This window comes from Camelina sativa, chromosome 14, assembly GCF_030686135.1.
Source record: "Camelina sativa cultivar CO46 ecotype springtype chromosome 14, ASM3068613v1".
Taxonomy (NCBI): domain Eukaryota; kingdom Viridiplantae; phylum Streptophyta; class Magnoliopsida; order Brassicales; family Brassicaceae; genus Camelina; species Camelina sativa.
This window is the reverse complement of record NC_141893.1, coordinates 7736338-7754874: the sequence shown is the minus strand read 5'-3', so window position 1 is coordinate 7754874 and position 18537 is coordinate 7736338. Positions and strand designations below refer to the sequence as shown.

General features: G+C 34.2%; 2 protein-coding genes and 2 pseudogenes across 4 annotated transcripts; 1 reads left to right on the top strand and 3 right to left on the bottom strand.

Moving 5' to 3' along the window:
• Positions 1 to 62: 62 nt before the first annotated feature.
• LOC104773163 (putative 12-oxophytodienoate reductase-like protein 2A) lies at positions 63 to 1272 on the bottom strand (annotated as a pseudogene). Its single transcript, XR_015579453.1, has 4 exons — positions 1159 to 1272; positions 920 to 1060; positions 689 to 819; positions 63 to 579 (listed from the first exon to the last, which is right to left on the bottom strand). The product of XR_015579453.1 is annotated as a putative 12-oxophytodienoate reductase-like protein 2A (transcript).
• A 631-nt stretch (positions 1273 to 1903) lies between these two features.
• Positions 1904 to 4173, bottom strand: LOC104773160 (UNC93-like protein 1 pseudogene; annotated as a pseudogene). Its single transcript, XR_015579214.1, has one exon. The product of XR_015579214.1 is annotated as an UNC93-like protein 1 pseudogene (transcript).
• A 2201-nt stretch (positions 4174 to 6374) lies between these two features.
• Positions 6375 to 10932, top strand: LOC104773159 (nuclear poly(A) polymerase 1). Its single transcript, XM_010497739.3, has 12 exons — positions 6375 to 7138; positions 7273 to 7350; positions 7442 to 7549; positions 7960 to 8022; positions 8115 to 8276; positions 8560 to 8673; positions 8770 to 8832; positions 8926 to 9255; positions 9338 to 9502; positions 9593 to 10435; positions 10518 to 10585; positions 10689 to 10932. Exons 1-12 carry the CDS (start codon positions 7034 to 7036, stop codon positions 10729 to 10731), a joined length of 2142 nt encoding a protein of 713 aa, XP_010496041.2. The 5' UTR covers positions 6375 to 7033; the 3' UTR covers positions 10732 to 10932.
• Positions 10933 to 11204: 272 nt separating this feature from the next.
• LOC104773158 (uncharacterized) lies at positions 11205 to 15604 on the bottom strand. The gene is made up of 6 exons (XM_010497738.3): positions 15208 to 15604; positions 12997 to 15134; positions 12285 to 12386; positions 11871 to 11969; positions 11651 to 11785; positions 11205 to 11543 (listed from the first exon to the last, which is right to left on the bottom strand). Exons 2-6 carry the CDS (start codon positions 13585 to 13587, stop codon positions 11409 to 11411), a joined length of 1062 nt encoding a protein of 353 aa, XP_010496040.2. The 5' UTR covers positions 13588 to 15134; positions 15208 to 15604; the 3' UTR covers positions 11205 to 11408.
• Between the last annotated feature and the right edge of the window lie 2933 nt (positions 15605 to 18537).

Here is an 18537-nt window from a genome sequence, read left to right as displayed (position 1 = left end):
TTTGAAGGCATTTCTCATCGGCGTAAGCGATTTCGTGCACTCGAAGCTTCCTTCAAGGGTTTTCATTCTAGGTTCAACCATGTGACAGTAAAGGATTCCATGAGTGTTCATAGCTTGCGCCAGGTAGAGTCCTAATGCTTCTGGATTCGAGTCTCCAGACTCCATGTAATCTTCGAATGGTGAGAGTCTGACTCCTACATGATCTGAACCGATCTCGCTCACTACTGCTTTGATTACTTCCAGAGCGAATCTACAGCGGTTCTCTAGTGACCCACCGTATTTGTCACTTCTGTCATTCACTGTCTTTCAGAAACTGATCAATCAGGTAACCGTGTGCGCCGTGAACCTCCACTCCATCAAAGCCTGTACTTATATGTGAAGTGTCTTGATTAACTTTCATTTCCATTTCATTACATATAACATCCATCGCATTTCTTGCAGCAATTCTAAAGTCGTTGACAATGGCGGGAATCTCTTCAGTCCTTAACCGCCTTGGAGGCATAAACTGACCTCCATACATGTTCTTACACATCAATGGCTTGTCTGTAGAGGAGACAGGAGCTTCTCCATTTGGCTGGTCTAAATAACGGAGAAAATTAGTATATACAAAGCAAGAAGGTAAAAGCATCAATGTTTTTGTTTTTGGTTTTTTGGTATACAACAAGAAGAAAGCAATTTAGTAGGAAACCTTGATGAAAAACCCTGCCACCGTGCCAGATCTGGCAGAAGAAGATGCCGCCTTTCGAATGAACAGCATCCACGATGGGCTTTCATGCTTCCACTTGCTCTCTGGTCCATATTTCAGGTATATCCGGATAACTTCACAAACAGAGCTCACATGTTAACGAAGCTAGTGGTTTAGTTTGAACTGTAAAGTCTGTAAACTAAGAATATTACAATCCAGAAGAGTTATATATACCCCAATGATGTCACGGACACTACACAAGATTCGGAAATAAGAAGACCACCAGGTGTTGTTCTTTGAGTGTAATATAACTTGGCATGAGGCTGAGGAATGTTACCATACGATCTTGATCTCGTCAATGGCGCCAGAACAACCCTGATTACATTTCAAAGATTACAGGCAGTAACAATTATCGACACACACTATGGACTAGTGGAAGGTTTAGCAGAAAGAGGCAAAGACAGTAGACGTACCTGTGAGAAAGATTGAAGGGTCCCATCTTATAAGGTGTGAGGAGAGGTATACTCTGTTTTGTCTCCATGGAATCCGATGATTAAATAAAATTATGTGTTGTCTATGTTGATCCCAGATTCAAGAACTGTTTAAAGATAGAAGTATACAGGATACAAATATGGTGATAGCGGTGTGTTGATTGGTCAAAGCCGTGCGCAACTCGTGGTCTACTAGATCTAGTTGGTCAAAGCCGTGCCCAAATATTCCCAAGATTATCTACTTTCAACAGTGCACATACCGGATCATGTAATGTTCTGAAATTTAAAATCTATCGTACAGGCCTACTATGTTGATTTTTTCACATAAAAGCATTTCAACTTTTGTAATTTACTCACTTTAAAAGGAACTTTATTGAATCTGAGGGTAAGTTTTATCTCTTTTATACTTTTAGCTCTTTGCCTTTATTCTGGAAAGGTTAATATGGGATTTGCAGGTCGATGAAAAGAATGTGAGTGGGCGTAACACACCATCCTTACAGTGAAGATTACTATGACGCCACTGCTAATCTAAAAATTACTCAAAAGTTATGTGGACCACTCAATATAGGACTTCATTAGTTCATTTTATGACAACCAAGACTGTCAGTCTCAGACTCTCAATTACAATAATAAGAGAATAGAGACAATTCAGTTGACGACAAAAAAAAAAGAAAAAAAAAAATAGACATTTTAGTTGACCAAAATTAAAATTAAAAAAATAGAGACATTTCACAGCGTCAAATTCAATAGCTTCATCATAACACTTGTTTTCGACGAGAAAAGCTTGAAGATTGTACTAAAAACAGAAAATTACACAATGATCTAATCTTCTTCTAACCTCTAAACCTTATTACCACTATCATCATGATCATCGCTATTATCTTGGTCTTTAACATACAAATACACTAGAAGCACCAGTAGTGGATAACTTACACTAGTGAGTGACCAATTAACAATAAGCTGTGACATTAACGGAACCTTACGAGTATCCACTTGCCAAGCCACTGCAGCTCCTGCACTCTGCACTCCTTTGTAGAATCCACTATATCTACTCAAAGTCTGTGAATCATCAGCCAATGCTCCTATCAACCAATACACCATACTCTGATACATGGCATCTAACAATCCATAGCTCATATATAACACGAACGGTCCCGCGAACTCGACCCCTGAATCTTTAAAATCAAGTTTCTTCTCCGGTAGATTGTTCAACGAGTAACCATGCTGATTCGCTAACCCTCCGCCCCATATCGCTGTTCCGACCACCGCAACTAATGATATTCCGGCGAATCCTCGAGCTCTCCGGCTTTTAAAGCTGAAGTCCATCACGTAACCTATCGCGATAGAACCAACCATTTGAGCTCCCCAATAGAAGACGTTGTTGAATCCTCTGGTTCTTAAGTTAAAGAGAAGTCCATTCACATTGTTGAACTGGTAGCTGTAGAAGAAGTTGCTAGCCCAAGCGGCTGGGACGATGAGGAGCATTTTCCGATCGAGGAATAGCCGGAGGACGGCGGCTGCTTCCGTCGACGGACTGGAGTATTTCACGGCGGAGCATTTAGATCCGTCGTTACGAATAACAGAGTTCGCCGGGAGGATTCCAAACGAGAGGAGAACGCCGGCGAACATGAAACACATGAAGGCTATGTACGTCGAGTCGTTGACAGATGCGGCGGAGCTACGGTGGTAGTTTAAGATAAACGGGATTAAACCGCCGATGACGCCGCCGAGATTGAAGATGCTCCAGAACAAAGCGATGTAAGTGCCTTTCCGATGCGGCGGAGGGTATGACGTCATCACAGCTCCTTCCCCGGCCCATAAAAGTCCCGCGCCGCATCCAAGAAAAGCTCCGGCGACGATAGCGAAAGCTTGGTGGTGGTGATGGTTGTAGTAGAGGAAAGATCCGGCGTAGAGTACGTACGTCGAACATCCAGCGGCTAACGTGAGCCGTGGACCGAGGACGTTGTAAAACGCGCCGCCTAAAACCCCGAAAACGGTGAAAGCGGTGTAAACGGCGGTGTTAGCGTTGTTAACGGCGGTTGGATCTACTTGACCACCGCCTCCCATGCCGGAGAGAGCGTTGAACATTCCTGGACAACAGAAACAGACGAATCCCATTAAAGTCACTTGAGGCAGAGGAGAATTAAATCGCCATTTTTTATCTCCCGGTGGTTTGTTCTTTTCTGCTCCGCCGTGAGTCTCCGCCGGAGTTTTTTCATCGTCTCTCACATTCATGATTGGGAAAAGAAAAAAAAGATGAGACTTTTTATTATTCTTTCTCGTAAACTCAAAGCACGGATCTTTTGATTGTGATCCTTAATGTTACGATTCTTCCTTTACTAGCGGACATATTCATGGGAAGGAAAAATATTAAATAGTATCAATTAAGCCTAATTTCCTTACAAAACAGATTAGAGATCCTAGGGGGGTGTATTGAAAGATGTATTTTGGAGGATTTTGGATTTGTTTAAAAATCACATGTTATTCAACTTGTGATTTTCAAATCACTTGCCAAATCTAATGTTATTGAATCTGGAATTTTATTAAATAATTCAAAATCACTCACAATCTCTTGTTATTCAATAAACAATTTGTAAAAATCATATCAAATCTACTGTTATTCAAAACATAACTTTTATTTTTCTAAAAAACCATAACAGAGATTTTAGGAAATTTTAGATACATTTTTACATAAAGAATCCAATTGAACAAATTACACCTTAAGAGGTGTTATTTCGAAGGATTTGTTAAAAAAAAAAATTAAAAGCTTTGTTCTAATTTTATATGCTCTCGTTCTCATATCTGTTCTAATGATTTGTTAATCACACCTTGAGCATATATGCTCTCGTTCTCGTATCTGTCACTTTTTTTTTTGTTCATCACTCTCCAAAGAAACAAGGGTTTCTTATTTTTAGTAATCGACAATAGAGAACTTTTTCGAGTGATATCAAAATCAGTCTCGTAAAAGCTTTTATCAGGCTACAAGTTTTGTTGCAGCCACACGGATGGTACCTGCTCCAAATTCAGCAGATAACAAAGCTTCCGATTAGGCCAAAACGAACAATTTGGTATAATGGAATAGCAACAAACTTCGTTACCACAAACGATGTTACAGAGAGAAGCCCAACTTTTATTTTGGTGAATTTCCGTTCGTTTTCATAAACTCATATGAAATCTTTGGGCAGAGCATTTGGGGTCATCGATATATTTATGTCGTCATCTGTTTTGAAATCCTCTTTTTTTTTTATTCTAAAATCTCTTAAAATCACCTTATGTAATCTTTTAAAATCTCACCAAATCACAAACTATTTTTTCTTTTTTGAAATGAAATATGTAACAATTCCACAAAACAATCCCAAAAACTCTTTTAAAATCTCTCAAAATCCAACATTTTATAAATCACACAAAATCCTCAAAATCATTGTTTCAATACATTCCCTAGTATTTCTAACTGTAATAACTACAATATGTACAGTTAAAAGAACCAGAAAATTGAAGGTACAATATATGTTACGTTCTGGAATCTGGATTTTAACAAGAAAAGTCAAATGTAATATTTAATTATAGTAATAAGAACAACTAATTCTTGACGTTGACGATTGCCAACCCAACAAAAATAAATGGTCGATATAATCAATAATTAATAGAGACTTTTTGTTTTGACATAATAAATAGTGATCGAGTTAATACCAAATTTTTTGCATCTGTATTTTTTATTTATGATACTTACTTTAAAGAATTCTTCAAATGTTTTTATCATTTTGATTTTCGTATCTATTTCTTATTTTTGAGTGAACAATAATACCTTCATTTTTTAATTATATTTGTTAGCGCTTATTCTTGATTACTTACTTATCCATTATAATTTTTTTTCCAGCAAATCAAATATATTGATATCAAACAAAATTTACATAATACATAAGCATCTCAAAACAATTATTTACGCAAATACATAAAATTATTATAATTTCGATGAAAAGCTGAAGAGTAACCATGTTATTTTTAAACTTGCTAACAGATACATGTCTTCCATTCACACATTTTGTATTGGCAGTCAGTTTATAACTGAAACTCCAAAATAGGCATTATTTTAAGAAGTAAAAATGTGGATTCAAAATTCAGCATCTTGTATCCATTATAATTAATCATACATATAGTATATTAAATATGAAATAAATTCTAAATTTTATCATTTTAATATTTGTAATTTAATAGAATCTAAAATTGAATTAAAATTATTTGAACTTTGCTAAACTTTTATAACTAGTTACTTAATGTAATAAGTGGAAACATGTTGTTTTCCTATTAAATAAAAAAATAATGTATAATTTAATTTTTATACGAAAATAATAAAATAATAAATGTTATATGTAGATGACTGATATACAACCATTTTAAAAGCTAAAAAAAAAAAAAAAAAAAAACAAATAATTTTAAAGAATACAAAAGAGAAAGATAGCTCTTCATCTTCCCTAGAACCATCTCTCTATCAATCATGGATTTGAAGTCGTTCATTGTAGTGGAGTGCGTGGAGATGACACTTGAATCGTTCTTGCAATAGTTCACATAGTCTAACATTCCTCCCTTGGGTATGATTGTCGCCTTTGGTCCTTCAAAAACAGAAAGCTCACCTTGATATTTTCACAAGTAAGTGACCGACTGATGTTATCACGAAGCATTGTCTTATGACCAAGACAATGGAACAAGTTTCCGAGAACATATGTTTTTTTTAACATAATATTAAAATAATCCAATGCAGAAGCGTTTTACTGCTTGAAATTTGGACATTCCGTGAGTTCTGAAAATGTATACCAATAATCTTATTTATCTCTCATAAAATCCAATTCCAATGATATAAAAATTATTCAATTTTTTTATTGTTAGATAATTTGGTATCAACGAATTCTACATTAGAGTAATTTTAATCTATTTAATTAGAATTCAAGCTTATATATCATGATATGTAAGACTATATGGGTTGGTTTATATTTATGAGTTGTTTTTCTAACCAAGACTTAATCATATGGAAAGTTTATTAAAGCAAACCGAAAATAAGTAGAAATTACAGTATGTTTTTAGTTTTTAAATTCAAAATTTCAATTTGTATATATTTTTTTTTATTATAAATAGTTCCGGGTCGGGCTTTTCAATTATTAGAAACCGGATATATAATCGGGTCAGGTATAGGAAGACGGTTTAATTCTCGTGGGAATATCAAAAGGTCCGTCCCCCCTAACCTCCCATAAATCGTATATATGTGTGGCCCGAGTGCTCTTTGTCGTAACCCCACCCCACCCCACGCGAGAAGTTGCGACCCTAACCTAGAAACTCCGCCACGAGAATTTTGGGGCAAAATAGTTTCTTCTTCACTTACGCCGGAGGATCTATTCGTCGTGTATCGTCTGGGATTGACCCCACCGACCGGACCCAGTTCGCATCGATCAATCTGGTGTTCAAAGGCCGAGACTTTCTGCTGTTCGTTCGTTGTATTACCAATCCAATCGGAGTAGGGTTTAAGGGTTGTTCCCGTGAATAGCCTCCCGACTCGTTTGGCTACTTTTGTATGAGATTCCCTTGTGTTGTGTTTTTGTTGCTTTTTGATTTTTAATTTAGCAAAAAAAGCCTTTTTGATTTTTTGTATTCTGTATGATCAACAATTTCTCCATAGTAATCTTCTCTGCGTCTTCGTTTTTTTAGCTTTACATTATTCGATTAATATTCAGGCAAAAAAAATTGTTGGGAAAAAAAAAAGATAGAAATTTCTTTATACTCGGTAGAATCTGATTGAAATATTAAGGAAAAAAAAATAAGAGAGAAAGAAAAAAAAGAGAGGAAAAGAACAAAGTAAGTAAGATCTATGGCTAGTGTCCAACAAAATGGGCAAAGGTTTGGCATTACAGAACCTATCTCTTTGGGAGGACCATCGGAGCTTGATGTGATTAAGACCAGAGAGCTTGAGAAGGTTTTTTCTGTTATCTTATATAGCCTGTGTCTTGTTTTGCTTTTCTAGTTTCTAAAGTTTATGGTTGAAATACTTTTGTATCAGAAAGGTTTATACTGATTGATTATTATATTTGTTGTTACTTGGTTGTTCAGTACTTGCAAGACGTTGGATTGTATGAGAGTAACGAGGAAGCTGTTAAAAGGGAGGAGGTTCTGGGGATACTAGATCAGGTTTTGTAGTGTTTTCGAATCCTAAGAACTTGTGCTTGTTGATTTTCATCCGTGTTTTGTGATGATAGATCTTCGTTGTTTATGTGTCCAGATTGTAAAAACATGGATTAAAACAATCAGCCGGGCCAAAGGGTTGAATGATCAGCTGCTTCATGAGGCCAATGCAAAGATATTTACTTTCGGTTCTTATCGACTAGGGGTAACGCTATAGAAGATTTAGCTTTGTTTTAGTCATTCTTCTTGTATTGCGAAATATTTGGTGTAGAGGGAAAAGGAACAATGTGAATTAGTGAAAGCTGTGTTTTATTTCTGTTGTCTTGAGATGTTCCTGAAGTGGAATCACTTGTCTTCACATGCTCTTTGCGTTCATTTAAACGTATTGAGATCAATGTTATATTTGACACTTAAACTACGTCTGAATTGAGCTTTTCAGTCATTTTTAAATGTTGGTAAACCTTGGACACAATAGGGTGTTCTTGGTGAGAACAGTTCATTCTTAAATTTTCAGTCTCCTAAAAGAGTTCCTTTTCAAGTTTGATTGCTCTTACTGTCACCAATTTCTAGCATACTGAATGTTCCTATAACAGTTCGTTTTACTTTTTCAAATAGGTACATGGACCTGGTGCTGATATAGATACTTTATGTGTGGGACCTAGACATGCAACTAGAGAAGTACTATAACCCCTTGCATCTATATATATGTAGTTGTATATTTCTTCTGTCGGTTTATTGTGTTCAATATTCATCTTCGTATTTCCCTTTAGGGTGATTTCTTTGGTGAACTGCAAAGAATGCTGTCAGAAATGCCTGAAGTAACTGAACTGCACCCTGTGCCTGACGCTCATGTTCCATTGATGGGATTCAAACTTAATGGAGTTTCTATAGATCTCCTTTATGCACAACTTCCACTCTGGGTTATACCTGAGGTAATTTCTGGCTTACAATGAGATGATTGTTTGATTAATGAGGATTAGGAAATAGATTCCATTTTATGGATTATTTTGTTTTAACGTTTGGATATGAACCTCATTTACTTAATGATTACAATCACTTAGTTTCACGCTATTACGCAGTTTACATTATGTTCATGAATTTAAATGAATGTTATGAGTGGATCTTTTAGAAAATAGGTATTCTGAATATGGAGCTCTGATTGTGTTCTTCTTATGGAATCTTAACTGTGTTATTTGCTCGATGTTAATGGTGCAGGACTTGGATATATCACAGGATTCCATTTTACAGAATGCTGATGAGCAAACTGTTCGAAGTCTTAATGGTTGTAGAGTTACTGACCAAATCTTGCGTCTGGTTCCAAATATTCAGGTTTTGTGCTCACTCGATACATCTCTTATCTTTTAATTTTTTGTTATTCATCCATATGATTTGCTTAGTCTGAATACATGTTTTGTGTCTGAGCAGAATTTCAGGACAACACTAAGATGCATGCGATTTTGGGCCAAACGACGTGGAGTATACTCTAATGTATGGATAGTCCTTCTCTAGAACTCGTTATTCCATTTCTTTTTTATGTGACTATCATGTTGCTAAGTAAACTCTCGTTCTGACAATTGCTAGGTCTCGGGATTTCTTGGTGGTATAAACTGGGCGTTACTTGTAGCCCGAATATGTCAACTTTATCCTAACGCCCTCCCGAATATGTTAGCATCTAGGTTCTTTAGGGTCTACAATCAATGGCGTTGGCCGAATCCCGTTCTTCTTTGTTCGATGGATGAAGGATCCCTTGGTCTTCAAGTTTGGGACCCTAGAAGAAACCCAAAGGACCGGTCGCATATAATGCCCATCATTACTCCCGCTTATCCTGGTATGAACTCCAGTTATAATGTCTCTGCAAGTACACTGCGAATTATGACAGGAGAGTTTCAGAGAGGAAAAGAAATATGTGAGGTAAGATTCAGATACAGTAAGTTCAAATGGTAGGCTTTTATGCAGATTCAGTGACTTATTAAAACGGCATGATGTCATGCAGGCGATGGAAACAAACAAAGCTGATTGGGATACCCTTTTTGAGCCATTTGCATTCTTTGAAGCGTATAAAAACTATCTTCAGATAGACATCTCTGCTGCAAATGTCGATGATCTAAGAAAATGGAAAGGCTGGGTTGAGTCACGTCTCCGGCAGCTCACACTGAAGGTAAAATGTCCTGTTTTCTCAAATCTGAATAGTTTCTCCTGATTTTGATTCTATAATGATTTGACTTGGATTTTTTCACTATAATCTCAGATCGAGAGACATACTTATGATAAGCTTCAATGCCACCCTCATCCCCATGATTTTCAAGACTCATCCCGACCACTCCATTGCTCTTACTTCATGGGTCTGCAGCGTAAACAAGGAGTTCCTGCAGCAGAAGGCGAGCAACAATTTGATATTAGAAGAACGGTCGAGGAGTTTAAGCACACAGTTAACGGTTACATGTTGTGGATTCCCGGGATGGAGATTAGTGTCAGCCATATAAAGCGGAGAAGCTTACCTAATTTTGTGTATCCTGGTGGAATTAGACCTTCACATACCTCTAAAGGAACATGGGACAGCAAACGCCGTTCAGAGCATAGAAATTCTTCTACATCAAGTGCAACAGTTTCTCATACAACTACGACTGAAATGAGTTCTGAAAGTAAAGCTGGTTCGAACAGTCCAGGAGATGGGAAGAAGAGAAAATGGGGACATGATGAAACACTGACCGATCAGCCAAGGCCCTCTAAACACGTTGCTGTTTCAGTACCTGTAGAGAATTCTGAAGGCGGGAGCCCGAATCCATCTGTTGGATCCATTTGTTCAAGTCCTATGAAAGATTATTGTACAAACGGTAAATCTGATCATATTAGTAAGGATCAAGTAGATAATGTTTTCAGTAAGGATCCACCAATAGAGAAGATAGCCACTCCTCAAGCTCCTAGTCAAGAAACTGAGGAGCTTGAAGAAATTGGTGATTTTGGGAATCAAATGATACAGCAGATAACTCCCAAAGATGCAATCTCGATGGTTACTGCAACTATACCTCCATTGGAAGCTACTGCTTTGAATGGCTCTCTATTCTCCAATGAAGCAGTGGAAGAACTCGAGGTTTCTTATTTTTTCTTATCAATTTTCGATACATAAACTAGTCTCTTGATCTTGTTCTTATTTGATTTTCTTAACTTGAAAGGTTCTTCCCATGCGACAGCCCGAGGCGGGACATAGAGCTTCAGTACAACAGCGAAAACCGATAATTAAGTAAGTGGTTTTCTGTCTGTTTGTACTCTCACTGTTCTTTTAACTCTGCATTTTTGGATTTTGACAAAGATTGTTTGCGTTTTTTTTGTCTGATTATTTGCAGATTGAGCTTCACATCTCTAGGCAAAACCAATGGCAGCAAGTAATAATGGTGTTTTCCCTACATTGCCAAGAATCTCAGCATGTACCCGATATTCAAGATGTTAGTCGAAGGGTTCTCTATGTAAAAGAAGAGTCTTCTTATATTATGTTACTTTTCTTAGATGTTGCAAGTCCTAAATACTTTGATCTCATGTAAAACTCGTTTGGATAAGATTAATGTAATGTGTTCTCTCGTCTATCCGAAACACTTTTTCTCATGTCCTGAAACAAAACACAAAGTGTGGGTTGAGTTCCAACTTCACAGATAAATTAATACATACCAACATTTGGAGTATATTCTACTAATATCATGTTGATTTTAGGTAGCCTCGAAGAGATATGTTTTGATTAATTTCTAATCTTTTTTAAAATCCGAAGTCTCGATCCAGACGTTAAAACATCGTCATATATCTTAGTTGCAGGCGTTATTTATTAAACTACTCTACCAGAGTCTTAAATCTACCAAGGCTACAGAACATAGTTTCAAACTCTTGTAAAAGTAGTATTTCAATCACATAGTCATAAATAGACTCAACAAAATAATAAGATTTAGAAACACAGTAAAAACATAATTGTGATGATTGCTAAATCCAACAACAAAACAAACATGAATACAGCATCAGATGATTCAGATCTATACAGGGAGATAGCTTAAATGAAAGATCTTGATGACTCTTAACTCTTATGACTTGAAGTATGCTGTCTTCTTACAGACCGGACAAGCATTCTTCCTCGATAGCCATTGTTTCACGCAATGAACATGAAAACTGTGTTCACAGTTCAATTTTCCAACCTCATCCTCTCTCTCATACTCATCCTGTAATCATCAAACAACGAGGAATCGCGCAATATGAAAATCATGATCCCACAGTAATAATCTGACTAAAGTTTTGAGAAGCCATTGACTCTCAATCATGACTTTACCTGACAGATGCTGCATTTTCTGTCAGCAAGAGTATGTGATGTGGAGGGTCTGATTTTCCCAAGACAACGATGTATCTCGCTTTCTTTAAGTCCAGTATTCACATAACCAATTCTATCACCAAGCTCAAGAAGTTGCTGTGTAGGTCAAAGCAAACACTCTCGATAAAGTTGACAAGATGAAATTGTAAACTCTTGTCTCATGAGATTTCGAGAAACGTACCTCGTATGACATGCTATCAACATCGAGCCTCAATTCGTGGTAGTGATCACGCAAATCTGATATTCTTCCCATTACAAAACCATTCTGGAGCATCATCATCTGTCAGTGAAAAGCAGGATTAATTTAACATGACTACACTAGCTGCATGGTTTTATAATATAAAAAGCTATTAGCCATCCAAAACAGTTTACAGCACCATATAAAATATTTAGCCGAAGTGAACAATTACAGTACTCGTCTTCCACTCTATAATAGTTGTCTTAGTTAATACTTAATATTAAGCCAAGTAACAAGTCAAACCTTAAAACAGTGTTGAGTGTGATCAGTTAGTAAAGTCAGGGGTAGTTTATAACATTTACCAGAAATATAAGAAAGTTCGAAAGATGAGCAAACTATTCGGCGAGAACATTCTACCTCGGTAAGATCATCAGGGTAAGAGCGTTGAAGTTGGCTACGACATCTACTTGATAACAGTGTTGGTTCAGCGCGTGATGATGTCAGAAGAACAGAAGAACCCTGCAAACATTCGTAGCATCCCATCATCATTGTTCAAACATACACGAAAGGGTCCTAACTTTCAAGTCCTCTGAAACTGAATAAACAAAAAAACTCAGACAAAACATAATCCCAAGAACTTCCCTAACAAATTGAACCCATACATAAGCTTAAACAATGCTAAGAATCCATCCTCTAACCAAACAAGACAGAAGCATGCTAATATTCCATCCTCTAACCAAACCAGAGTTCTTCTCAATTTTGATTTGTTTATTTCCTATCAAACCCAGAGGACCACCACACACACACATCAAACAAAGTATATTATCCCTCACATATGAAACAAAAACTAATTATAGAGAATCTCTACTACTAAAGTAGACTCACACTTGTGATTGTCTAAAGAGAATCCAAAACCAGAAAACACACAAATTTAATAGACCAACCAACAAGGCCCCCAGCAATGTCATAGAGCTAACTACAACCACTCCAAACAAATTAAACTATACAATTTGCTCAAAGTCAAATCCCAATAACACTCCTAAATTATAATAAATAATTAAATACTAAATTCATCACCAAATACTCAAAAAAGATCAGTGGTAAATTCATCTAAATTTACCAAATTTACCTCAGTAGTGTGGTTATCCACATCAATTTTGCGACGAGACGACGGAAGATGCCTTCTCCGAGGAGGGTCGACAGATCGATCAACAACAGCATCCGTCGAGAACCCTAATCCAGGTCCGCACCAAACATCAGGAACCGCGACGCAACCACCACTACCACCACCATCAACGACGTCTCTAGCCTCGCTCAAAATCCTAATCGAACCATCTTCGTAGCTTCCTTTATTGTTCTTCTTGCTCTTCTTCTTATGCTTCTTCTTTTCTTTTCTGATTCTGGCATCCCAATCCGCGGAGGAGCGAATCACGGAAGGAACAGAAACTTGCTGAGCTGCTGCAGCGGCAGTACAACCCATCCCTCGAAACGACGCCGTTTGGTACGGTTTCTTCTTCGCGGTTTCGTTGGAGTTGGAGGAGGATGAAGCCGGGAGGAGAAAGAAGGAAGACATCGCGGAGTTACAGAAGCTATTAGGCTGAGAAATCGGAAGAACGACGTGGCTCAACGGCGGATCATCTTCGGCGGCGTCCAGGTGACGGATTGTTTGGTTCCTAGCTCGTCGGAGTCTGATGTGCTCGCCGATTGTTGTCGAAGACATTCTCAGAGAAGAGAGAGAGAGAGAGAGAGAGAGAGAGAGAAGAGACTACAGTGCGCGGGGAAGAAGGATGAGAGAGAGTGATTTCAAGCTGTTGATGATGATGATGATGATGATGATACAGTTTTTGTATAATGATTATATTTTTTCGTATATTTTATTTATTTATTGATTTATTTGTGAGTATATATTTGTTTTTATATGCAACAGTTTAATATAATTCCAAAACAAAATCAGCTCATGCATATCTCGTGATTATTATATTATATAAGTGTGTTATCAGAAAATTTCAAATATGAAATGTATATATAAAGGTGACATACTAACTTTTGGTTAATTTAAATAATTTTAAAATAAGCATACCACCAAATAATTTATATGTTGTTTAATGTGAGAATTTGTCTGGGTTTGTTTTGTTTTAATAACTATTTTGGGCAATTTTAAGTGTTAATGATTTTGCTTATTTTTTTTGTTTTCCTAATTCCAGAAAAGTAGAATTTTTAAATTTTATAGAAAGTGATGCTTGCTTGTAAAAATAGGAAAGGTCTCATCTCAATGTCACTTTTTTTTTTTTCATGATTGTCAGATCTAATTTTGGCTATTTACACCACCACTTGAAAGTTGCATCCAATTTGACACTGGTTCTATCTTCTACATCAACAGGCCTGATGCTCTTTTGAGAGCCCAAAATTAGACCTAAAATAAGCCCAACTTGAAACTGGTTCTAGCTTCCACATAATAAATAGGTATAATATAATGGTATACCTTGGATATTATTGGGAATTATTGAGGAAAGAAACTCACACACAAAAAAGTAAAGAAATCTGCTTTATATATTTCAATTTGCATTAAAAGCACAATTCAACTGGAAATAAACCCAAAGAATATATAGAAAACTATTAAAATACGAAAAGGAATTATGTAATAACAACAAAAAGAAAAAAGGAAAAGTTCTGAAGGTTGATATGAATAAATGTATTTATTTAATTTCTGTTGATATGAATGTATTTATTTTGTATTGGTCCTTTTTTTTGAACCAAAGATATATTTTGGAAATAAAATAAGGTGATAAACTATAGTTTGACCTTTTAACAAGATAAAATATAGACTTTCGGGGACAATGTTTAAGTCTTTCGTAAGTAATTTTGCTTGTTAATTTAGTGAGTGTCTTTATTAATCTTATTCAAATTTGAGTAATTCAACATCTTTATACAAATGACCAACGTTTCGTATAATTATCTTCCATAATAAAAATATATAATAGTATGTTCGTTTCGTCATCTTTGCACCCTTGCTGTTCTAAATCTGCATTACGGATTTTGACAAAAATTGTTTGCGTTTTGTTTTGTCGGATTATTAATTTGCAGATTGAACTTCACGTCTCTAGGCAAAACCAATGGCAAGTAATAATGGTTTTCTCCCTACATTGCCAAAAATCTCAGCAACTTAATTACCTGAGCGGATATGGAGTGGAGGTTCGAATCTCATATGTTTTGATAGAGCCTTGCACGCGGCGTCCTCTAGACATTCGATGTGGACAATTCTACGACCTATTAGAAAAAATGTTAGTATCCGACGGTTTAAATTAGAAAAAAATTAAAACATATTAATACGAAGGCCAACCTTCACAAACTCGACAAGATAGACTGGCCTCGTTGAGAAACTTTCGTGGAGGTTGTACAATTGGAAGAGTATGACACTTCTCTTTTTGTCGTCTTTGGCCTCGGCGAGCTTCTGGCAATAATTTAGGACCCATGTAAAGGCCCAGCTGCGTAAATTCTCCGGGAGATTGACCTCGTACTCCGCTTTGAAATTCCCTGATTCGATGTGTGCAATGGAATTTTTGATCAAGACGGACTGAATCGCCACGTGTTCGTCCACCTTGTAGGTTTTGGCGGGGTACTGGTCGTGGCATATGATGGAAAAAAATTTCGACATGTTTAGAGGGAGAGAGATAGGGAGAGAAAAATTAAACTTTGTAGTATTGTTGTTATTTTTATTTTTATCGTGTGTCCTGATTGTTTTCCTGACAGACGTTCCTTGTTTTATAGCCAAACAACCTTAAGCAAAGACCGAGACTCTCGACGCGTACAGTAAAAGTATCGCATGTAGTTTGATGGTCGGTTCTCTTTTTTTGTGTTTCTTTTTGTCTTTTACACTTTCTAAAACGAAAATACGCGGTGTTTACTGTTTAAGTACGTAGTCAATTAATGACTTCTGTTGAGTGTATTGACGTAGCTTGACTCAGTTTCGTGTCGAAACGAAGAAAGAATAGTAAATACATGCCTTTAACATAAAACGAAAGAGATATTTTATTGCATTAGCTTAGCTTTATTTCAAATTTAATTGAGTTTGAAAGAATTGAAGTTTTTAGTGTTACAGTTAAACCTCTATAAATTAATAAGATCGGGACCATGAAATTTTATTAATTTAATTAATAATTATTAATTTATCGATAAATTAATATTTTATTAATTTATAAAGAGATTTTTTCATTTTCATATTGAAAATTTTCTATTACAAAATAAGATACTTTTGTTATCATTCACATTTTTAAAGAATTTTCTTAATTTATATTCTTGGTTATCGTAATAGGATGAATGTTAATTGTTTAATAGATTATCTAGGTAAAAATGAGAAATGTTAGAAGTTTAGAGTTTAGAAAAAAATGTTACTATTATCCTTCATGGTAATGATGAAGTCGTAGAAGATATTGCGGTACCTTTAAAACCAATTACTAAAGAAGCAATTATCGCATCTATGACTCTTTACAATTTATGGATGCGATTTGAATATACAACAATGAAAAAATTAGAGATGAGCTCCAACAAGAATGCAAATTAAAAAATAGGCAAACAACAATAGAATCATATTTCTCTATATTTTTTTTAGTATATATATATATATATATATATCAATTTATATGATTATTAATTTATGATATTGATGAGACCATATTTTTACATAAGATTTCCAAAAAAATCATTATCTTATTATTTTATCGAAATGTATCATTTTTTACACCAGCCCAAGTCGAGACCGGAAGAATTTATTAATTTATAGCGAGTATTAATTTAAAGAGTATTAATTTATGGAGGTTCTACTGTATTTGTTTTATATGTATACTTTATGAATTCTTTTAAATTCATGTGTTATTGGATTGAATATTTTTAATCATGTTATTAAATTATTTTGAATTCTTATGTTATTCAGTTTGGTAATTTTATAATTCTATCGAAAGTTAGTGTTATTCAATTTAGAAGAATCCATTTTAAAAGAAGGAAAAAAAAATTTCGACTGAGTTTATTGTTAGCTGTTGATTATTCTACAGTTTTTTTGTTGTTATTTTCCTGTTCAACATAATGATGTTTATTTATTTCCATTATTCAAATTTGAAGAATACAACTCCAAAAGAATCACCAAAGTAACAAAGAGCACATTAAACTTTAAAAATAAAAACAAAAACGGAATGAACGATTAATATAGGATTGGTTCCAGATACACTTAATTATGTTGCGTACAGCTGTTGGTTTTTATTTTTGTTTATCAACAACTTTAAAATAAAATAAAAAATCACAATTTGGTAAGGCTGAGTAATTTATCAACAACATCAAACAAAAAAAAACAAATAATAATACATAATTTCGTAATGCTGAGTATTATGTATAATACTAGATTTGCGTATTAACGCGGATATAAGAAAAATATGTGAAATTATAAGTTGTATTCAAAATAGTAATTTTATTTTATTTGATTTTTTTTAACCGGATTTAGAATTCACACACTCTATCTTGCAATACAATTTTTTTGCATTTTACATGATAATAAATTATATTTTAATTTTATACACTCAATCCCAATGACTAACATTTATAATTTTTATATCAAGAAAAATATGCATTATATCAAATTTATATCTTACTTAATATTTTTAAAAAACTAAAAATAAATAAAACATTATTCTAAAAAAAACTGAAAAATAATTTTATCTCATATTTGAAAAAGGAAAAATATCTTAACTATATTTATTTCATATTTTGTAATCTCATACATACTGTAATAGTTTTACTACTTGTCCAACTAATTTTAAATAAAACTATACTAACTTTACATTAAATTAATTAAAATTCAAATATGTTATCATGAGAAAATTATTTGTTTATATAAAGGTGAATATCTACAATCTTTTTTCTTTTAGGATTAATAATTGACAGTATAATTTATTTAATTATGGTATTATAGTAACTATAATTTTCTTAATTCTTTTTCTTATAGAATTAGTATTATTTTTATATGCATATATGAACTATCTTTTTTTTATATGACCTATCTTTTTATATTCATTAAATTGTCTAAATTTTTAATTTCTTATAATTTACAAATATGTTAAAACAAAGTTTTGTCTAACACATGACAAAATCTTTAATTGTTAAAATTGACACGTGTCGTGATCACATTAGTTACTAACTTTGAAAATCAAAGTTTATATAACAACATAATATTAAATAAGGTATCAAATCATTCACCGATTGAAAAACATAAGAAAATTACATTAATTTCTTATTTTGCTTATATTATGTAATCACTAATTTTAACACATTAAACCTTTTTATACTTGGTTGTCCAAAAAAAAAACTTTTAATACTTTAATCACTTTTCTGTATAAATTTCTTTATACTATATGATTATAATATAATAATTGTAATTAAATTGCATATATTTTCCTTATTAATTGCACATATTTTCCTATTGAAATTAGTAATTTAATAGATAACTTTCCTAGTAGAGTTAGTGATATAATATATTACTTTTGGTTTTCTATACTCTCAAAAATATTAATTTTTTACTATATGATTATAATAAATAATAATTGTAATTAAATTGCATATATTTTCCTTATTAATTGCATATATTTTCTTTATTAATTAGTAATTTAATAGATAATTTTTCTAT

Bases quoted from the DNA above. Each gene is read 5' to 3' on its own strand.
- LOC104773159 (XM_010497739.3), top strand. From the start codon at position 7,034: ATGGCTAGTGTCCAACAAAATGGGCAAAGGTTTGGCATTACAGAACCT. The intron at 8,833-8,925 runs GTATGGATAGTC...GACAATTGCTAG, and splicing joins GACGTGGAGTATACTCTAAT to GTCTCGGGATTTCTTGGTGG. The intron at 9,503-9,592 runs GTAAAATGTCCT...CTATAATCTCAG, and splicing joins TCCGGCAGCTCACACTGAAG to ATCGAGAGACATACTTATGA.
- LOC104773158 (XM_010497738.3), bottom strand. From the start codon at position 13,587: ATGTCTTCGACAACAATCGGCGAGCACATCAGACTCCGACGAGCTAGG. The intron at 12,387-12,996 runs GTAAATTTGGTA...GAATGTTTGCAG, and splicing joins TGGATAACCACACTACTGAG to GGTTCTTCTGTTCTTCTGAC. The intron at 11,786-11,870 runs GTACGTTTCTCG...TGACCTACACAG, and splicing joins TTGATAGCATGTCATACGAG to CAACTTCTTGAGCTTGGTGA.